Source organism: Chlorocebus sabaeus, chromosome 9, assembly GCF_047675955.1.
Source record: "Chlorocebus sabaeus isolate Y175 chromosome 9, mChlSab1.0.hap1, whole genome shotgun sequence".
Classification (NCBI taxonomy): Eukaryota; Metazoa; Chordata; class Mammalia; order Primates; family Cercopithecidae; genus Chlorocebus; species Chlorocebus sabaeus.
Genome location: NC_132912.1, coordinates 92,533,543 through 92,554,039, shown reverse-complemented (window position 1 = coordinate 92,554,039; position 20,497 = coordinate 92,533,543). Strand labels below are relative to the sequence as shown.

At 35.9% G+C, this 20,497-nt stretch overlaps 1 protein-coding gene across 3 annotated transcripts in view; it reads right to left on the bottom strand.

The window, feature by feature from the left end:
* The window catches only part of KIF20B (kinesin family member 20B), a 69,489-nt gene that overhangs the window by 22,955 nt on the left and 26,037 nt on the right, over positions 1-20,497 (bottom strand). For all 3 annotated transcript variants that reach the window (XM_007963514.3, XM_007963516.3, XM_007963515.3), the window contains exons 17-23: positions 19,488-19,528; positions 18,184-18,303; positions 14,043-14,196; positions 8,811-10,047; positions 8,317-8,455; positions 3,483-3,602; positions 1,492-1,552 (exon numbers count right to left, since the gene is read on the bottom strand). In XM_007963514.3, the coding sequence (XP_007961705.3) occupies positions 1,492-1,552; positions 3,483-3,602; positions 8,317-8,455; positions 8,811-10,047; positions 14,043-14,196; positions 18,184-18,303; positions 19,488-19,528 (1,872 nt within the window). The remainder of the gene's footprint in view (positions 1-1,491; positions 1,553-3,482; positions 3,603-8,316; positions 8,456-8,810; positions 10,048-14,042; positions 14,197-18,183; positions 18,304-19,487; positions 19,529-20,497) is intronic.

Sequence of the window (20,497 nt, the reverse complement as noted above, 5' to 3'; positions counted from 1 at the left end):
TTAATCAGGAAAGTTGCCAGACTGGCTGAGACTCACTCTGAGAGAAAGGTGGTAAGTAGTACATAATAGATCATAAAAGCTGAGACAAGAGAATTTCAAAAGGTGGGAGGAGCTATAGATTACCTTGATATTTAGAAAAAATACACATACAATAAATACTACTTTATAAACATAACTGAGGAAAAGAAGAGTGTACAATAACATCAAATAATAAAAATAAAAAGGAGGGATTGCAAAATGCTGACAGATTTTAACATATGTAGGTTACAAGTGACTAAGAAGCACAGAAAAGGTGGAAGTCAGATAAAAACAGTCACAGTAGGCCTACGCCATACTTCTCCGCATTTGGCAAAGAAAACAAAAATTAAAATACGATAAAAACTACAGGGCAACCTGGTCCAAGGGTAGACTTTTCCAGAATATCTAAGATGTGTCCACATTCACCAACAGGGACAAGGAGCCAGAGTAAAGGGGAATCCTAAAAGAGAGCTATGAACTATTTCCTATGAAACAGGAGCTGTTAGGGTGACAAGGCCTAAGAAAAGCAGAAGAAAACAGTACTGTGTGCAGAGATATATTTTCACATCCAAGTTATCCATCCAAGTTAACCCCACCAATGTACAAGTCAGCTAAATAAGTAATAATCTGGTTGTCTTACCCTTTCTTTTGTTGCCCAAGTACAAATAACATGGATTAGTAAAGAGAGTCTGAGACTTAAGAGTGAAGCACACCTGGGTTCAAATCCTAGTTCTCTCACTCACAGAACAAAGAAGTTAAGGGGTAATGAGGAGAGGAGTCTGTTTTCACAACCAAGTGTTGCATTTTCCAAGACCACCCTGGCCTGCCATGCCCCCATCCTGTGCCTGTAAAACCCCTGAGACCCTGGCAGGCACACACACAAGCAGCTGAACATCTAGAGGAACACACTGGCAGAAGAACACACCAGCAGATACCAGCAGATGCTGGCAGGCCATCTACTGTGAGACGACACGGAATTCGGTTGGGGGCAGTCAGATGAGAGTCCGGCCGCCCAGGGGAAGACCACCGTCCCGCTCCATCCCCTTCTGGCTCCCCATACATCCGCAGAGAGCTACCTCCACTCAATAAAACCTTGCACTCATTCTCCACGCCCACGTGTGATCCGATTTTTCCAGTACACTAGAGCAAGAATCCCGGGATACAGAAAGGCCTCTGTCCTTGAGATAAGGCAGAGGGTCTAACTGAGCTGATTAACACAAGCCACCTGTGGATGGCTAAGCTGAAAGAACACCCTGTAACACACGCCTACTGGGGCTTCAGGAGCTGTAAACACTCAACCCTAGATGCTGCCATGGGGTCGGAGCCCACACTCAAGACCTGCCCGTCTGCATGCTCCCCCTCTAGGGGTTTGAGCTGCAGGGCACCCATGAAGCACGCCATACCCCCATCGCATGCCCTGCAAGGGGAGTAAGGGAACTTTTCCCGTTCTAGAAGTACAAACTTGTTTCTGACCTTTGCATGCTCTCTCATACTGTTGTATAGCTTCTTCCACTTTCTGATTATTTAACTGCTCCTAAAAATTGAGAGAATATGAATTAAATGCAAATTAACTTAAAAACACAATATTTAACAGTGGATCTTGAAAACAGGGCTCAATATTAAGTTTGAAATCAGTCTCCTATATGGCTGGTATACCAGCTGGTACCAGTCTTCCAACTTTCTTTCATCTTGGAGAAAAGAGTAGGGTGAGAGCAGGGGAAAGAAGAAGTAGAGATTGCAGTGAGCTGAGATTGCAGTAAGCCAAGATCACGTCACTGCACTCCAGCCTGGTGACAGAGCGAGACTCGGTCTCAAAAATAAAAATAAAAGTAAATTTAGAACCACTTTACACTTATTATTATTATTTTTTGAGATGGAGTCTCCCTCTGTTGCCCAGGATGGAGCACAGTAGCGCAATCTCAGTTCACTGCAACCTTCACCTCCCGGGTTCAAGCGATTCTCCTGCCTCAGCCTCCTGAGTAGCTGGGATTAGAGGCACGTGCTGCCACACCCAGCTAATTTTTGTATTTCTAGTAGAGATGGGGTTTCACCATGTTGGTCAGGCTGGTCTTGATCTCTGGACCTCGTGACCCGTCTGCTTTGGCTTCACAAAGTGCTGGGATTACAGGCGTGAGCCACTGCACCTGGCCTATACTTTTAATCTAAGTTATGACCCAGTTATTTTACTTATTCAACGTTTTAGGTAAATATTTTCTTACAAACCACAAAAACCAGAAACAGGGGAAAATGAAGTTCTACTGTGTATTTAACATAGAAGGAACAAGAAAAACCATTAAAAGATTCCCCATTGGTAAACTTAAACTCAAAATGAAGGAAAAAAAGAGCTCTCCACCCCTTTTACCTAGAAAGTAGCTGCAGGATTGGAAAAAAATAAGCCTTAAGAGGCAAGATTAAATTATGGGGACCAGATATCCTACACTTCTAGTTTTAACTTATCATGTAATCCAAACTTCACCCCCAATCTTATCTAATGTCACCCATATCTCCTCACTTTGTAAGTCTTAAGAGTGAATCATTAGAGAACATGGAGATCTAGGATGCTATTGTTATAGAATGCTTTATTACGATTACATTCAGTTAAGAATTAAAATCATGTATTTATACCTGAATATTCATTAGTTTGCTTCATTTAAAAGCAAACATGAAAATAATATGACAAATTATATTTTTTATTGTTGCCTCATCCATTTGGTTGATAACAAGCAAAAAATAACCATATACAATAAAGGGATTTTGCCTTTTAAGTATCATTTTTAAAAGGAATTTGCTGTAAGACCTGGACTTCTGTTTTTTTGCATTTTATTTCAAAATAATTTTAGCTTTGCAAGAGTTCCAAAGAACTTAGCTTTCCCTAATGTTATCATATTACACTACCATGGTACATTTGTCAAAAATCAAGAAATTAACATTGGTATACTACTATTAATTACACTCCAGACTTCACCATCGTTCCCCAGTCTTTACTTGTCTTTAATGACCCTGACACTTTATACTTCATACTGGTCAAGCAATAGAACATTCTCAATTTGGGTTTGTCTGATGTGTTCTCATGAAGAGATTGAGGTTATAAATTTAGGGAAAGAATACTAAAGAGGGGATGTGCCCTTCTGGTCACATCAAACCAGGAAGCACATAGCATCAATATGACTAATGGTAAAGTTATTCTTAAACACTTGGTTAAAGTGGTATTTGCTAGGTTTCTTCACTATGAAGTTATTACTTTTTCTTTTCCATACTCTATTTGTTAGAAGAGAGTCACTACTGGCCTACTTAATTTTATCTTTTTTTTTTTCTTTATTGCCCACTTAATTTTAAATAATTTATTTCTAGATTCTAGAAAAAGTCAAAACAGGATGTTATTAAAAACAAACTTGTACATTTTTGTACACTAAAATATACCAAGAGAATGCATTTAAACCATCTTTAAAAACAAACCTGTTTACCTTGAGTTGCTGAATGGTTCGCTGTTTCATATCTAGTTCCTGAGAACACTGGTTTTTCTTTTTCTCCAGTTCATTAATTTTAATCCTCAGTAATTTCTCCTCATGACGCATTACAGATACCTACAAAACAATGTTTATAAAACAAATGGAATATTTTGAAAATACCAATTCCTTTTTGTTATTTAAAATTCATGGCAACTATGTTCAAAGTTCACATCCTTTAAAGCCTAAAAGAAAAATGACAGATTCTAATATACTACAAATCAAACACACTATAGCTTCAAATTATTAGAAAATGTTTTAATACTCTAATGAAGAATGCATATGAAAAATTCAATTTCTCGTTCCATTATTTTAAGAATCTCAAACTTTGTAAGTTCTCTCAAAAAAGAATCATAACATCTGTACATAATAGGAAAATAATTACCAAGCAAAAATCAATAAAGATATTCTGAGGGAAAAATATTGATTCAAATTTCTAAAGTTTACTGAGTAATATAATCCAGGAATACAAGAAATACTTTAAAAGCTAATAATGACATGAAGAGAAGAAAACGAAACAATCACAAAATCAAAAGGTAGCCACGCAAGTGAAGGTCAATTGATTTCTGCGGTTGCCAGTAATCTAATTCCATAAACATAGGGAAATCGAGGTACTATGGACTAATAAATAATTCCTCACCCAAAAAAGCTAATATAGGTACATCCTTATACCAGTTTCCATCATACCAATCCTCTCTGAAACCTTTCAGTACATCTTGCCAGGATTTCCGGAGGGAAGTTATCTAACTGGGAGCAGAGCCTTCTCTTCTATTCCCTTGGGGAGCTTTACTGCCAAAACTCCATTTTCACACCCGCTAGAGAGCTCAAAAATGGAAGGAAATTAAATGAAAAGATGCCCCATAAAAAGCATGGAGAAGGCCAGGCGCGGTGGCTCACGCCTGTAATCCCAGCACTCTGGGAGGCGGGGGCGAGTGATCACGTGGTTAGGAGATCGAGACCATCCTGGCTAACACAGTGAAACTCCATCTCTACTAAAAATACAAAAAACATTAGCTGGGCATGGTGGCATGTGCCTTCAGTCCCAGCTACTTGGGAGACTGAGGCAGGAGAATCGCTTGAACCCGGGAGGCGGAGGTTGCAGTGAGCTGAGATCATGCCACTGCACTCCAGCCTGGGCAACAGAGTGAGACTCTGCCCCCACAAAAAAAAAAAAAAAAAAAAAAAGGCATGAAGATGCCCTTATTACAGTCAGAGTGGTATGGTTTCAGGGGATTCTTACATTAAGCTTTATGTTCCAATAATACATACATGATAATCACATATTCACAATATTTGCTTATTTTGTTTAAAAATATGAGGCTTCAAGTAATAAACACCATCTTCATCAACTATATAACTAATAATAATAGAGGCTATGTGCTCCACAAAGATGCACGTAAGGACTGCCTCAGTTTCCATCCTGTCTCTAGCACTTATTACTGAGTGAACTCAGACAAGTCATATTAAGACTAAGACAAGTGAACTTAGACAAGTTCCCCCTTATCCACAGGGGATATGTTTCAAGATCTCCAGTGGATACCTGAAACATTGGATAGTATTTCAAGATCCTCAACGGATAGTATTGAACCCAGATGCCATCAATCGAAACACATTTCTGTTTGCATTCTTCACCCACAAATGTAATGCCTTTTCCATCTTAGTTAAGAAATTATCATGAATTGTGGCCATAACTTTTGCAGTGAAGTGCACCAGCAAAACTAACATAAATTTATTTTTCCTTCTTCGCAATTTCACAGATGGAAGATTTGTTCTTACCATAGATCTTAGCAATCACAGATTACAATATTTTTTTCCTTTATTTATTAAGTTAAGAACTTTTACCTTTTCATTTAAAGGAAGCCCTTTACAAGAACGTTTTGGCTTGTCTGAATTGCCAGCATCACTACTTTTGCATGTTGGGACCGTTATAAAGTAAAATAAAAGTTACTTGAGCACAAACACTGTCCCTGATACCACGACAGGTGACCTGATAATTGAGATGACTAAGTGATTAACAGGTAGCACAAACAATGTGGATATGCTAGGCAAAGGGATAATTCCAACTCCAGGCAGGACGGGATAGCACAAGCTTTTGATCCACTACTCAGAATGACCTGCAACTGAACAGTTTATTACTGGAATTTCTATTTAGTATTTTCAGCCCATGGTTGGCCACAGGTAACTGAAACCACAGAAAGCAAAACTGCCAGTAAAGGGAGACTACTGTATCTCTCAATGTCTGTTTTCTTATCAACAAAATGGAAGTTAAAAACCGTGTCTATACCCCAAATTGTGTGAGGATTAAGATAATTTGTCAACTCAGCATAGTAGCTGGCCTAGACTAAATTGCTACAATTATTATCATTTGCTTTAAAACTACACATTTGAGAAATAGAAAATACTCTTAATACCCATTACTAGAGTAATGTTAAATAGTCACCTATATGAGGGAGGATCCCCAACCTCCTGGTCACAGACAAGTACTTACCCATAGCTTGTTAGGAACTGGGTCACACAGCAGGAGGTGAGCAGCAGGCAAGGGAGTGAAGCTTCATCTGTACTTACAGCCATTCTCCATCGCTCACATTACTGCCTGAGCTCTGCCTCTTCTCAGATCAACAGAGGCATTAGATTATCATAGGAGCGCAAACCCTATTGTGAACTCTGCATGCGACGAACCTAGGTTGCGCACTCCTTATGAGAATCTAATGCCTGCTGATCTGCCACTGTCTCCCATCAGCCCCAGATGGGACCGTCTATTTGCAGGAAAACAAGCTCAGGACTCCTACTGATTCTACATTATGGTGAATTGTATAATTGTCTCATTATATATTACAATGTAATAATAATATAAAGTGCGCAACAACTGTAATGTGTCTGAATCATCCTTAAAGTAACCCCCACCCTGGTCCATGGAAAAACTGTCTTCCACAAAACCGATCGTTGGTACCGAAAAGGCTGGGGACTCACTATCTATACAATAAAACATTACTTGAAAACAGATACCTCTATAAGTAGCAATACAAAAAGACTTTAACAGTACAATAAATTTAAAAGTAGCTAGGGCATGGTGGCATACCCGTAGTCCCAGCTACTAGGGAGGCGGAGATGGATCACTTGAGCCCAGGAGTTCAAAGTTACAGTGAGCTATGATCACGCCACTGCACTCCAGATTGGGTGACAGAGTAAGATCCTGTCTCAAAACAAAATAAATAAACTTAGAAAAAAGAGCCCCCTTTTTATCACACCTGAATTTATGCTAATGAAATAGCTTTGACTGGAGGCTCTTTTGAAATAGCTTAAGGGTAGGGCTACTCAGCAAAAGACCAAAAATGATTAAAGAGTTGGAAATTTCAGCCCCACCCACCAACCTCTGTGGAAGAGAGCAGGGTTGGAGATTGAGTCATGAAAACTATTGTACAGTGAGGTTCAGACAGCGCCCCACTTGGTGAGCACATTGAGGTCCTGGGAGGGTGGTACAGCCAGAGAAGGCACAGAAGCTCTGCACCACCCTCCATCCCCCTTAATTTGTCCTGTGCATCCCTTCTATTTGTCTGTTCTTGAGTTATATTCTTTATAATAAACCAGTAAATTTTTTTAAAAATAAATAAATACAAAATAAAAACTGTATACTTTTTTTAAAAAAAAAAGGACAGCACAATTAAAATGAACAAATGACAGCAGAAACTGGGATAGACAAATAGCAAACAGAAATATGAATAGAAGCTGTACTTCATTAGCAATCAAAAAAATACAAATTAAAACTACCATGAGATAACCTTTCATATCCTCTGACCCAGTAACTCCCCACTTGGTATATAAACTTTTGTATATGTGTACCAAGAGCATATAGAAGATATTCGCACTATTGCTGTGGGCAAAAAAATCATAAACCATCTAAATGGTCATCAACAAGAGACGAAATAAATTGCGGTAAGTCACACAACAGAATACAGAGGTGAAAACGATTAATTACGACTATAAAATAAATCAGTCTCAGAAATATGATGTGAAAAACAAAAGTCTGAGAAGAAAACACTGTTTAGAAATTAAAAACCAAATATGGTGAAATTATTTTTTTTAAAGTTTAGATAAACACAACTTTCAGTAGTCACTTTTATAGTGGCAGAAACAGCATTTGTTGTATTAATATTTGTCAGACCATACACATTTAAGTATTCTTTAGTAACTACCTCAAAGTAAAAAAAAAAAAAAAAAAAAAATAAGGGTTCCAATCTTCTGAGAAGGTCTAAGTACAACAGAAAATGAAGTGGTCATAAAAGAAAAAGGGAAAGAGGGAGAAGTGCAGAAAAAGAAAGAAACTGGTAACATTTGATACCGTGAAGGTAAACCTGACAGCTCGAAGGAGTGGGAAGTATTTCTTTCTCATTGTATACATCTTATTATATTTCAAATATGGAATAATGTGATTGCATTCCCTATTTAAAAATTAAATTATAATAAAAACTAAAAAATCATACTGCACATTCTCCTAAGTACTATCTAAACAAAAGTTGCTTTCCACTTTTTTGTAAGGACTTACATTTAGCAATTCTTAAAGAAGAAAAAGACTAATCTTTCATAAGGCACATATTTTTCTTAATGTTGGACATTCTTCAGCTTGTTTAAATCAGCTAAATTTTCTCTTGTGAAGTAACTGTTCTCGTAATTTTAAGAAAAATTATAAAGTGGATAAATGTTCTATTCAATCCTAAGATTAATGTCTAAGTTTGATATATAAGGAAAACAATCTTTATCATAAACTGGTCACATAACTTTTCAAATAATCTACCTCTTTTTGTACTTGCTCAATCTGCTTTTTGGCATCAGTCAGTTTCTCTTTCAGCTCAGCATAATCTTCTTCCTTCCTCTGAAGATCAGCTTTCAGATGCTGGGTACAAGCAGAGCTTGCAGAGAGTCCCTCTTTCAATCTAAAAAATACAAACCACTTTTCTATGGTAATGCATTATTAACTACTTAGGACAACAAATGTGAAATGGTAACAATCTTTACAATCTTTACATTGAAATAGTAACATCTTTTCACAAATTTGGAATATCCAAACTATGAATGAGTTCTTCAGAAAAGGTTTCATATGATTTTTATAAGCTGATCTTTTTATATAACCTATGGTCCAAAGGTTTATATGGACAAAGTTCAAGTTCTTCACTCATCATACATAATACGCTTTACCAGATTAAGTATGACCATCTAATTTTTTTAAAGCTGCATAGCAAAATGAATGCTTTGTGTATTTTAAAATATTTTGAATAACATTTAGCTTACTTTTCTGTTTCTTGCCTGTTGGTTTCTTTTTCTTCTTCTTTTAGTTGAAGTAAATGCTTCATATCTTGCAAATTATTTGTTAATTGTGTGATTTCTTCTTTCAGTTTGACTTCCTTTACACTTAAATCTTTGGTGTTTTTGACAGAATCCTGAAGATGTGCTTGCAATTCCTTCAGATTTCTTTCTAGCTTTAAGATGACGGATTCCTTTTCCAAAATGTCTTGTTCTAATTTGGCTGAATGACTACGTTCTACTTTCTGAGTCTCTAAAATTGTTTCAAGTTCCTTTATTTTTGCCTTATAGCAAGTAACACCTTGTGTGAGTTCTGAAAGTGCTCTCTTTCCTCCAATTACATGCTGTATTTGAATGTTGAGACTAGCATTTTTTTCTTGCAGTTCTTCTTTCAGCTGCTGTATAAGAGTTTCCTTTTCTTTTAGTAGGTCATCTTGGTTTTTATGCCCATTCTCCTCTACTTTTAGTCTATTGTTTTCATCCTTATAGCCTTTTACTTCTGCCTGCAATTTTTCAATTTGTTGTTCCAGTTCCTGAATCTGATGACTTTTTTTGGAGGAGGACTTCACAATCTCCTTACATTCTTCCCAAATAGCTTCAATACTAGAGTGGAAAGAACTTTCCCTATTGGGTTCTTGAATTCTATATTCTTTAACTTGCTTACTTACCAAGTAATCATTACCTAAAAGGCGTAACTGTGTATTTGGCAAATTATCCTCCTCAGAACCATTTGACAGATCCCTGAGATTGAGCAAATCTATGTTTGAGATCTGAGAAACTGAATCAAAAGTACGTAGTTCGTCTATTTTCGTGTGCATTAATTTTATTTGTGAAACATTATTTGTAATGCTTCTTGTAGCAGTTTCTATCTCATGTGACAATTTCATGATCTTTTCCTCCTGTTCTTGATTTTTACTTTTTTGCACATGTAATTCAGCAATTGCAATGTCATAATTTGACTGAATTTGTTGGACCTCTTTACTTAAAGTTAAATTCTTTTTTTCAGAAAGAGAAAGTTCCTGCTGAAAACAAACAATCTGTTTATTTAATTCTCCTTTTTCTTCCTTTTCATTTTTAAGTTCATTCTCAATACTGAGTAAAAGTGCTTTCAGTCCTTCATTATTTTTTTGTAAAACTCTAATGTCTTCATTTTCTGCAATGTTCGGTTGCACTTCTTCACTTTTCTTTTGGTCTTCAGTGATAGCTGAACTAACATGGATAGATCCTTTAAAAATAAGAAAATAGTTATTAATCTGGCAAACCTTAATAAAACCAAAAAGTCACCATATAAGCCAATATTCAAACATACAAAACATGTAAAAGTCAACTTCTAATTTAAAAAAATGAAATAAGCTGTTGAGAAAAAAAGAAAAACCAGGTTATAAAATGTATGGTATGAGTCCATTTATGTAAAAATTATTATTTCACAAGGTAATACAAAATTAGCAAAGGAAGTACACCAAAATGATCGTAGCTACCTACCTCTGAGTAGCATTACCAGCTATTTCTAACTTTCAGTATTATTTAAATTTTGTCCCACAAATCTTTATTATCATTTTAATATGGGACAGAGAGGAGGAGACGACGAGAAACCTTAGGCAGACATTCCATATCCTAAAGAACAGTTTTAAACTACAATTATATTGCAGCTTTTACTATATTAGTGATAGGCAAATGGAATATCTTAAATTTTCATAGCTAAAATTGGAAGGGAAATGTTAAAATTTTGAGAATTCATATAATATAGCCTTACTAGCTATAACCATCAATAAACTGCTTCATACTACAACTGTTTCCTCAAATGTGATATAGGAATAATACCACCTATCTCAAAGTTGTGAAGATCAAGAAGACAAATGAGTTTACAACACTGTGCGTTGGATAGATTTAACTATTAATAGAACCTGAAAATCTGTACATGAGGGTTCAACTAATTGAAAATGCATAAAAGTCTACCTTTTTCAGGCTTAGTATCTATATTTCTAGAATAAGGATATCCCTACCTGCCCAACTTACTCTACAGAATAATGCTAAGAGACTAAAATGAGTTAATATATAATTTAAGTTAAATGACTTTGTAAATGTTATGCACATGTAAGAACTTTAACCATTATAATCAATACAAATTAAATTATACCCAGAACAGATACATTAGCTACAATTTAATTCATAAGTTCACTCCGACAAATAAACTCACCCCACGTAAGTGCCCAGTATAAATTACACAATTTTAAACTTTCCTCATAGATTCTATGATTAAATCTTGAAATATAATTAACAATCTTCTAGATATATAAATTTATATCTACATATCTTTTTATATTTCATACAATTTCCATTAAGGGTCAGATGAGTGTCTCAGATCCTTGAAACCTTACTTCAAAACAGGCCAGAATCTGACTCTTCATTTTTAGAAATTTTTTCCCGTTTTGTTATACTTCACGGTTTGATGTCTATATGATGTTTATAAGCGGACTTTACAACATTGTTCTGGTATAATTTGTATGTGAATTTTCTGCACTACATTGCTCTAATACAATCAATTCCATATGTTCTTCTGACCCCCATTCACTCCCTCATTGACCATTTTTGTTTAATTAACCTGTATTTTTATGTGGTATCCTCACTAAGTATGTAAGAATCAACTTCTCCATGTTTAATGATCCCAGATATAATATGAAGTACAAGGGTTACTAATCTATAAGAGCAGAAGACAATTATAAGGTAGGGTTGGCTTGAAATCCTTCTAGTTAAGAAACCTATTACTTTCCATTGGTATCTAATTGACTCTAAAAAGTATATTGTACAGTTTTCTTTTTAATGAGTCCCGAATATTATCCTACACATCTCAGCTCTTTATATTTTATTGAAATATGTTTGTCTCTCTCATCTACTAGATTTTAAACTCCCTGATGGCAGACTCCCTATATCTCACTCATCACAAATAAACCTAAATAAAATAATAATCCTAAATGTAATATTTTTGAAACTTAACTACACCACATATGTTCTTCTTTTCTATCTCTAAGACATATCATGGTACAGAAAACAATCTTTATAAATATGGTTTTTGCAACAGTAATTTATTCTGCTTCTAGATGTATGTAAGTTCATGAATCTGACATATTCCAGTTATATTAATTTTGTTACTTTATGGTAACTTTGTTTAAAATTTTAATGTTCTCTCTTTAAACACTAAAAATCATTTATTTACACAAGAGTGATTTTCTAGTTTTTTTGGGAGGCATTATCCAGGGAGATTATTAAAATGCAGATTCCTACCAAACACCAAATATACTGATATGGTAAGTCTGGGATGTATTTTACATGCAACATTTTGAGAATTAGTGTTCTGGGGTACTATTTTTGAAAATTTCAAGAAGTTGACAGGGACCTCTGTAATACCTCTGGGATCTTAACATATCAGTTTGTTACATTACAAAGTCCTTAATTGACAGCACTGCTGCATGTAATTGTTCCTTAAGAGCCAAACGTCAAACCTCTTATAGTTACGAGATTCAAACTCCTAAGTTTTAGCCTGCCTCTCACAGCTCTTGTACATCCTAGTTGTGAGATGATAGCAGCCCATGGGATGCACATGGAATGAATCTGTTTGATGAAGAAGGCAGCACTTTTGAGATCATCAAAAAGCTCATTAAATTGAAATCTGCCATGCCATATACAAATGAGTTTCTATTTCCCTATATACTAATCACAGTTGAAGCTATGAGCAAAATAAAGGAAAAGTCAAAGCATTTATGAAAGGTCCCTCAGGTACTACTACAATGTAGAGAATAAAAAACTTATGTGACTGTTTGTTCTCAAGGTTTTTTAACACTACGACCACTCCCCCACCACTTTTTTTTACTTTTAGACAGAGTTTCAATCTTGTTGCCCCGGCTGGACCGCAATGACGCAATCTCGGCTCACAGCACTCTTCGCCTCCCAGATTCAAGTAATTCTCCTGCCTCAGCTTCCCAAGCAGCTGGGATTACAGGCATGCGCCACCACGCCAGGCTCATTTTTTGTATTTTGAGTAGAGATGGGGTTTCACCACGTTGGTCAGGCTGGTCTCGAACTCCTGACCTCAGGTGATCCACCCACCTTGGCCTCCCAAAGTGCTAGGATTACAGGCATGAGCCACCACGCCCGGCCTATGACCCCTTTTGATAAATTAAAATCCCCTAGCTCTCTCAAGATACTGATTTCCCCCCAGTGAGAATATGCTCCCACCCAAGAATCACTATATAATATGGGAATCTTACCTCCCTGTCCCATCTAGAATTTATCTAGTTTTACCTTCGATACTGTATATATGAAAAACAACCTTTATTTGTAAGTCTTTATTTTTCAAATGCAATCCATGTTCTTTTTCGTTTCACTCAATTGTCTAAATGTTCTTGGGAAGCTGTAAATGAGAAATCTCATTATAGGATTCCAAGGTCTCTTTTCTTTTAAACAGATTAATTTTAAAAGCTCACTGGACAAGGTTTTATTATCTATAATTTACACTCTCTCTCCAGCCTCAAAGAGGAAGGGGTAAAATATGGCATTATCCCTGCTGTATTTTCTTAAAAGCTGCTAAGTTTATTTTTGAAGCTTTTCTTAAGTTTACAGTTTAAATTTTCCTATTTATTTCCTCAAGACTTTCAGTTTATTCTAAAGAGCCTACCTCCTCTAAAATTCAAAGGTTTGCCCTTCTTTATATTTAAAACAAACTTGCCCACTTAAAGATTTTTTTAAAAATAATCTTCAACATTATCTTTCATCAGACTGTGTCCTGGCATCACAAATACAGCTTGAATACATTTATTGTTAGTAATATTTAGCTCAAAGTCTTACTGTAAAATATCCTTTTCTCCACATGAATAAAGAATGCAAACTAAGAAAACAAAATAATGTGCTGGGATTTAGGCACAAAATACTGTATTTATAAAAATCAAAGTAATGAGTTTTACCTATTATAAGCATAGAAATTATTACCGACATGCGAAAGAAATAATAAAAGCACAATTTCTAAAAGCATATTTATTAAGATAAAAGCTTTAACTATGCCCATCCCTAGACAGTTTATAACTTTCCAGAATAAAAATTCACGACATTTAGATTTTCTCAAGATTTTTCCTTAGACAAGTGAATGTCCCTCTGTTTGCCTTGTTCTATTTACTGGTTTAGAAATTAGCTTTCTCAAACGCCTGCTGCTGGCAGCTGAAGTAGTACCTTTCTTTGCTGGTGGTTCATCTTGTTGAAGTTCATTTTCATTTACTCTTTTTCTTTCTGAACAGATTTTGGTTTTGCTGTCCTGAGGCACTTCAACTGTTTCATTACAAATCAATTTATTGTTTATTATTAAAGAAGATGTATCAGCCTTGTCCTAAAGCAAAATAAATTAAAAATAATTCACATAGAGAAAGCCACAAAAAATGTACAAACCACATAAATTACTTTCAATAGTGTACCACAAAAATTTTATTTTCAAATTTGTTGAGACATTTTCTAAGTTATTTCTTAAGTTTCATCCTAAAATAACTGATGGCTCTAGCAAATAAGTAACATTGGGGGATAACTGAAGAATCTTAAGAAGATAAATCTCTGAAGTCACATCAGAAATGTGCTTTGAAAAGAAAAACATGAGACTCAACTATCTATTTTGTTTTGTAGCCAAAGCCTCTTAAAAATTAGCATTGTCTTAAACATTAACAACTCCTAGAAAAATAGTTTTGACCTTAGCTTTAAGTCGACATATATTCAAAGATATACAGTCTACAGACAGCTTTGAAACTAAGCTTCTAGATACGTCATTTAGACCTTTTTTTTTTTTAAGGCAGACTGCCTCCCTTAAAAAGGCTAGCAGCAACCAAGCACAGGGGCTCATGCCTGTAATCCCAGCACTATGGGAGGCTGAGGCCAGAGGATTACTTGAGCCCAGAAGTTTGAAACCAGCCTGGGCAACACAGTGAGACCCCATCTCTACAAAAAATTAAAATTCCAGGTGTTGTGGCCCAGGCCTGCAGTCCCAGCTATTCAGAAGGCTAAGGCAACGGAATCTCTTGAGCCCAGGAGTTCAAGGCTGCAGTGAGCCATGGTCACGTCACTGCACTTCAGCCTGGGCAACAGAGTGATGAGACCCTACCTCTAAAAAGAAAGAAACAGGGGGAACTGGGGGCGGGGGGAGGGGGAACTTCCCAAAAAAAGGGTATAATATGAACTTAGAAGAAGGGTAAAACTCAGCATTTAAGTGCAAGTCTATAGTGTAATCAAATGTATGGTAAAGGCAGAAACTTGTAGCAATCAATTTGAAAAAACAAAGTGTATGATAAAGAGTGCCGCTTAATCAGCAAACATTTTATTAGCAGGAGATACAGATAAAAATAACTTTTTAAAGTCATAAAGTAATGGGTTAAGAAAAAAGGCAAAGTTTTTCTAGCTATCCCTAAACAAAGGATGTCATAAAGAAGAATCTCCATGCTTTCTCACAATTAGTCCCTTTTGAAAATCACGGGACAGGCAGATCACACCTCTGACACAGCTCCATAACAAGTCCAAGTTGTTCCTTTCCCGATCCTTAGTACCTATCAGAATGATCCCGTCATTTTCCCCCACTTCAAAATACACAATCCTCACCAAAAATCTATCCTTCAGAAGTCATAGTTATTGAAAGGAGGGTTTTCTGCTCCCAAGGTATGCTTGAGTAGATAAAACAAAGAATTCAAACTAAATTTTTTCATTGGAAAGAGTTTGCTCTCAAGACAAGATGTGGAACAGTGACCCTACATCAACTGTTAAACAATTAGGTAAGTTTCAAACTACGTTGCATATTTTTATGTATTTAAGTGAACAATTTAAATTTAGCAAACTGTTATTAAGTTAGTTGATAAAACAAGGTCCAGAATCTATAAAGTTTATTTACAAGCAAGGACTAATTTACAAATACTGATTTTTTTTACTATTACTTCCTTAAATATCTCTAATATATTATAGTATGCAAACATACTACAGAAATAAATATAATCCCACGTAAAATTTCCAACTATTTTCTTTGAAGCTGTAGTCGCCAAAAACGATCCGTCTCTGGCTTTCTTTTTGTTTTTATTTACCAAATCAAAGAACAGACTTAAAATCCAGATCAAGAGATGAGAGCAAAAAGCATGTGATGACTAACCAAATAAAAGTTCCGAGAGCCAGGAGGCCCAGCAATTAATTTACTGCCCCAAGTCTCAAAAGTTTTTTTTTTTTTTTTTTTTTTTTTTGAGACGGAGTCTGGCTCTGTCGCCCGGGCTGGAGTGCAGTGGCCGGATCTCAGCTCACTGCAAGCTCCGCCTCCCGGATTTACGCCTTTCTCCTGCCTCAGCCTCTCCGCCTCCCGGATTTACGCCTTTCTCCTGCCTCAGCCTCCCGAGTAGCTGGGACTACAGGCGCCCGCCACCTCACCCGGCTAGTTTTTTGTATTTTTTAGTAGAGACGGGGTTTCACCATGTTAGCCAGGATGGTCTCAATCTCCTGACCTCGTGATCCGCCCGTCTCGGCCTCCCAAAGTGCTGGGATTACAGGCTTGAGCCACCGCGCCCGGCAGTCTCAAAAGTTTTACACCCCCTTACTTCACAAATCAATTTCCTGTTCCTTAATCTCTACCGCTACTACCCTAAATCGAAGTCCTCATCAACTATTAGCTGAACTCTACCAAGAGGTAGCTATTTGGTCTCTGCCTGTAGTCTAATTCCACCTCAATCCTATCTTCCAAGTTTCCAAAAATATCTACTCAAATGAAAAACTCCTCTTTGCTATTCCTCTGGTGAAAATGACTCCCCACTGACTCCCCGAACTCTTTAATGCAGTATTCAAGGTCTTTCATCTTATCTTATTCTACTACTCCTAGCCTCATTTCTCACCTCTCCTTGCTTCACACTTTCTTCCTAAAAAACAAATTGTTTGTATTTTCCTGCACTCATTGAAAGATTTCTCATTTCCACGACTTTGTGCACTCCGATTCTGGTACACGAAGGCCAATGTATCTTCTTATCTCTCATGACTACCATTGTCCCCTTCCTCTACTTTCAAAAGGTTAAATTTTACTCACCCTTTAAGGCTCAACTTAATCATTTTCATCTCCACAAAGTATTCCTAACTCCCCACTCACTCTCGGCTTCACACATTGCTGCACACTGTATTATAACTATATTTATGCTGTTTTTTTCTTATTGGGGGATTGTTAGCAGAGTAGATTTTATTAATCTGTATAATTCCAATAATCTAGCATAGTACCTGGCACACACTGGACACTCCATAAGTGTTTCTTGCTCCTCCACCTTATTAAATACTAATTATTTACTAAATAGTTAATTATTAACATATTAAATATTAGGATATTTCTCCCAGTTCAGGTACAGAAAAGCCAGAGATTGAATAATGTATTTAACAAATACCAAAAGAAAGACCTGCTACAGGAGATTATATAGAGTGCTCTTCTAGTATGCTCCTCATTTATCCCTGTGGTTTCAAAAGCCCATCTAAAGTTCAGATGATTCAGGGAATATTGGTAGGTATTAGAGTTTGACTATCAAGATACAAAGGAAACTCAACAGTCACTTTTTATAAGATACCACACCTGCTTCTTTTGATCATAGAAAAGACAGAAAAAAACACCTTTCAACAAAGCAAAATGTTTGGCTCTAAGTTTACTCAGTTTACTATGTTATTACCATATATTTTACCATTTCTATATAAAAAAATAATTTGAAGGAGCTTACCCCCAAAAAAGAAAACCAAAGCCATTTTTTAAAAAAAGGATTAAAAGACAAGCTGATCATTCTAAGCTGAACTAAATATGAAATTATCTAAATTTGTATGAAAGACAAAGAACCCTTTAAGTCTTTACACGTCACAGTGTATAACTTTTTAGAAAAAATCCCTATTATTAAGCATATAAACAATAGCAACAAGACATATAATAAAAACAAGCTTCTAAGGAAAAACCTAATTTTACTGAATTTCATGTTATAGTTCCCTGAAACATTATAATCTGGTTTTCTAAGTATGTCTAAATTCCTTTCTCCTCAAAGGTCTCCTTCCAACTAGCTGAGGCTTAAACGTCCAAAGGCTACATATTCTTCTCCTTTTTACGTGCAAAGCACTGCCAGCATATTTTGTGGAAAAGTATGTTCAAAGGAGTCAAACATCCTCGTTTAAGTTCTCAAAAATTCAGATTTGGAGAACAGTAAATTGAGTTCAATGTTGCATACGCAATTCAACATTCTTGGTAAATCAGTCTTAGTTGCATAAGCTATTTTAAATTATTTCCTTTCAATAAAAACATACACTTGTTTATCTAATTTATTAATATAACACAAAGTTAAATTCTTACATTGCATTTAAATGTTTTCTCCATATGAGACTTCAGGTTCTGAAATTCATTGATAATACCTTCTTTTTGATCAATTGTATTTATCAATTCTTGAATTCTTTGATTCTGTGTAATTATTTTCTTTGGAAAGAAGAAAAAGCAATGTTTCATGAATATACTTTGGGATAACTAGAAAGCAAACATGATTAATAATGCAGTTTCATAACTCCTTCAGATTTTAAAGTTAAATAAAGATAATCGGTGGCAACACATTATGCACAACATCTTATTTTTGCCTTTAAAAAAATTACATACACACACACACACACACACACACGTACACAAAGAAAAGAGAAGCTATATAGCATGTAAGAAGAATCTGGAGCCAGGGTGCCTGGGTTCAAATCCTAGCTGCTATACTTTTAATATGTCACCCTGGGCCAGGCACAGTGGCTCATGCCTGTAATCCCAGCACTTTGGGAGGCCAAGGTGGGCAGATTACCTGAGGTCAGGAGTTTGAGACCAGCCTGGCCAACATGGTGAAATCCCGTCTCTACTAAAAAATACAAAAATTAGCCTGGGGTGGTGGCGGCCACCTGTAACCCCAGCTACTCGGGATGCTGAAGTAGGAGAATCACTTGAACCTGGGAAGTGTAGGCTGCAGTAAGCCACACCACTGCACTCTAGCCTGGGCAACAGAGCGAGACTCTGTCACAAAAGAAATAAATAAATAAAAATTTAAAAACCATGTCAGCCGGGGCAAGTTACATCATAAAGTTGCTCTAACATTTAAATGAGTTAATAAAAAGCACTTAAAAGAGTATCTGGTAAATGGTAAATGTTCTATAAATACATATATAAAGTAACAGTCTAAAGAGCTTCCAAACAAGTTGGTTTGGTTTCGTTTTAAATTTAGGAAGATTACGGGAAATTCTTTATTTTCTATTTTATATAGCTTAATATAATTGGTACAACTAGTGTCTACTATTAAGTAGAAAAAATACTAGATAGGAATTGTATAAACAGTAGGTGTAATGTCTTCTAAGTACATTTTAGTTCTTTAAATACTGGATATTAGATACCAAGATCTTGAATTATTTATATCTTATATTTTAAAATATTCAGCTTTTTGAAAGGATAAATGTAAGTTGAAATAAGAAGACTCAAGCCAGAAAACAGAAAACATAACAGAAGAAAACTATTCCCCATGTATACCAAGAGACTATATTACTGTTTATTTTTTTAAATAAACACATCTAGTCATCATTCATACTCCTTTGTTAATTAAATACCTTATCAAGACAAAATAAAACTTAAAGCATTACCTTATTAGATGTTTCAAGCTCTTGAATCAATGAATCTGTTTCTGAAAAAGTAAAGAATTTTGAAAATAAATATCTAAGCATCTGAAAATATGTATCACTGAACAACTATGAAACATATGCTGCTGTGGTGACACTTTACTGTCACATTCAATAAAAAGGATTTTGATAGCACTAAATGCACACCCTACTCATTAAAAAAAAATCTGCTAATTCAACCACAACAGAGTAATGTTTCAGAAAAAGCCACTTCTAAAACTCAGGATAAAAATAGGTAGCATATGCTAAATAGTAAAGAACTGGCATAACGTCAGAGAAGAAAAGGAGCTAGTGCCTTCTTAGTACATTTCATAATGCAGAGGCACCACTTACATGTTATTTTCTACCCATCTTGCTTCACACAAAAAAGGACAGAGCAGTTATTGCAACTAATTCTTAAAATGCAGATATTACAAACAATTTTATTCACGTATATAAAATGCCCTCAGTGTGGTGGCACATGTCTGTAATGCAAGTTACTCAGGAGACTGAGGTGGAAGGATCACTTGAGTCCAGGAGGTGGAAACTGCAGTGAGCCATGATCATGATCATGTCTCTCCACTCCAGCCTGGGTGACAGAGTGAGACCCTGTCATTTAAAAAAAAAAAAAAAAAAAAAAAAAAGGAGGAAAGAAACAAAGAAAATGCCCTCCTAGTTAGAATTAGAATGAAGTATCAAACTAACAATCTACTTTAAACCACTCCACAGTAGTTACTCTCTCCCAAGAGTGAATCTTCTATACTGCAAAACTTCATCAAGAATATAGAACAATGCCAAGCACAGTATGGCTCATGCCTGTAATCCCAGCACTTTGGGAGGCTGAGGCAGGGAGGATTGCTTGAGCCTAGGAGTTCAAGACCAACCTGGGCAACACAGCAAGACCCCATCTCTACAAAAAAGAAAAAAAAATATGCAGCCGCTCTGGTGGTACCACTTGTGGTCCCAAGTATTCAGGAAGCTGAGGCAGGAGGAGG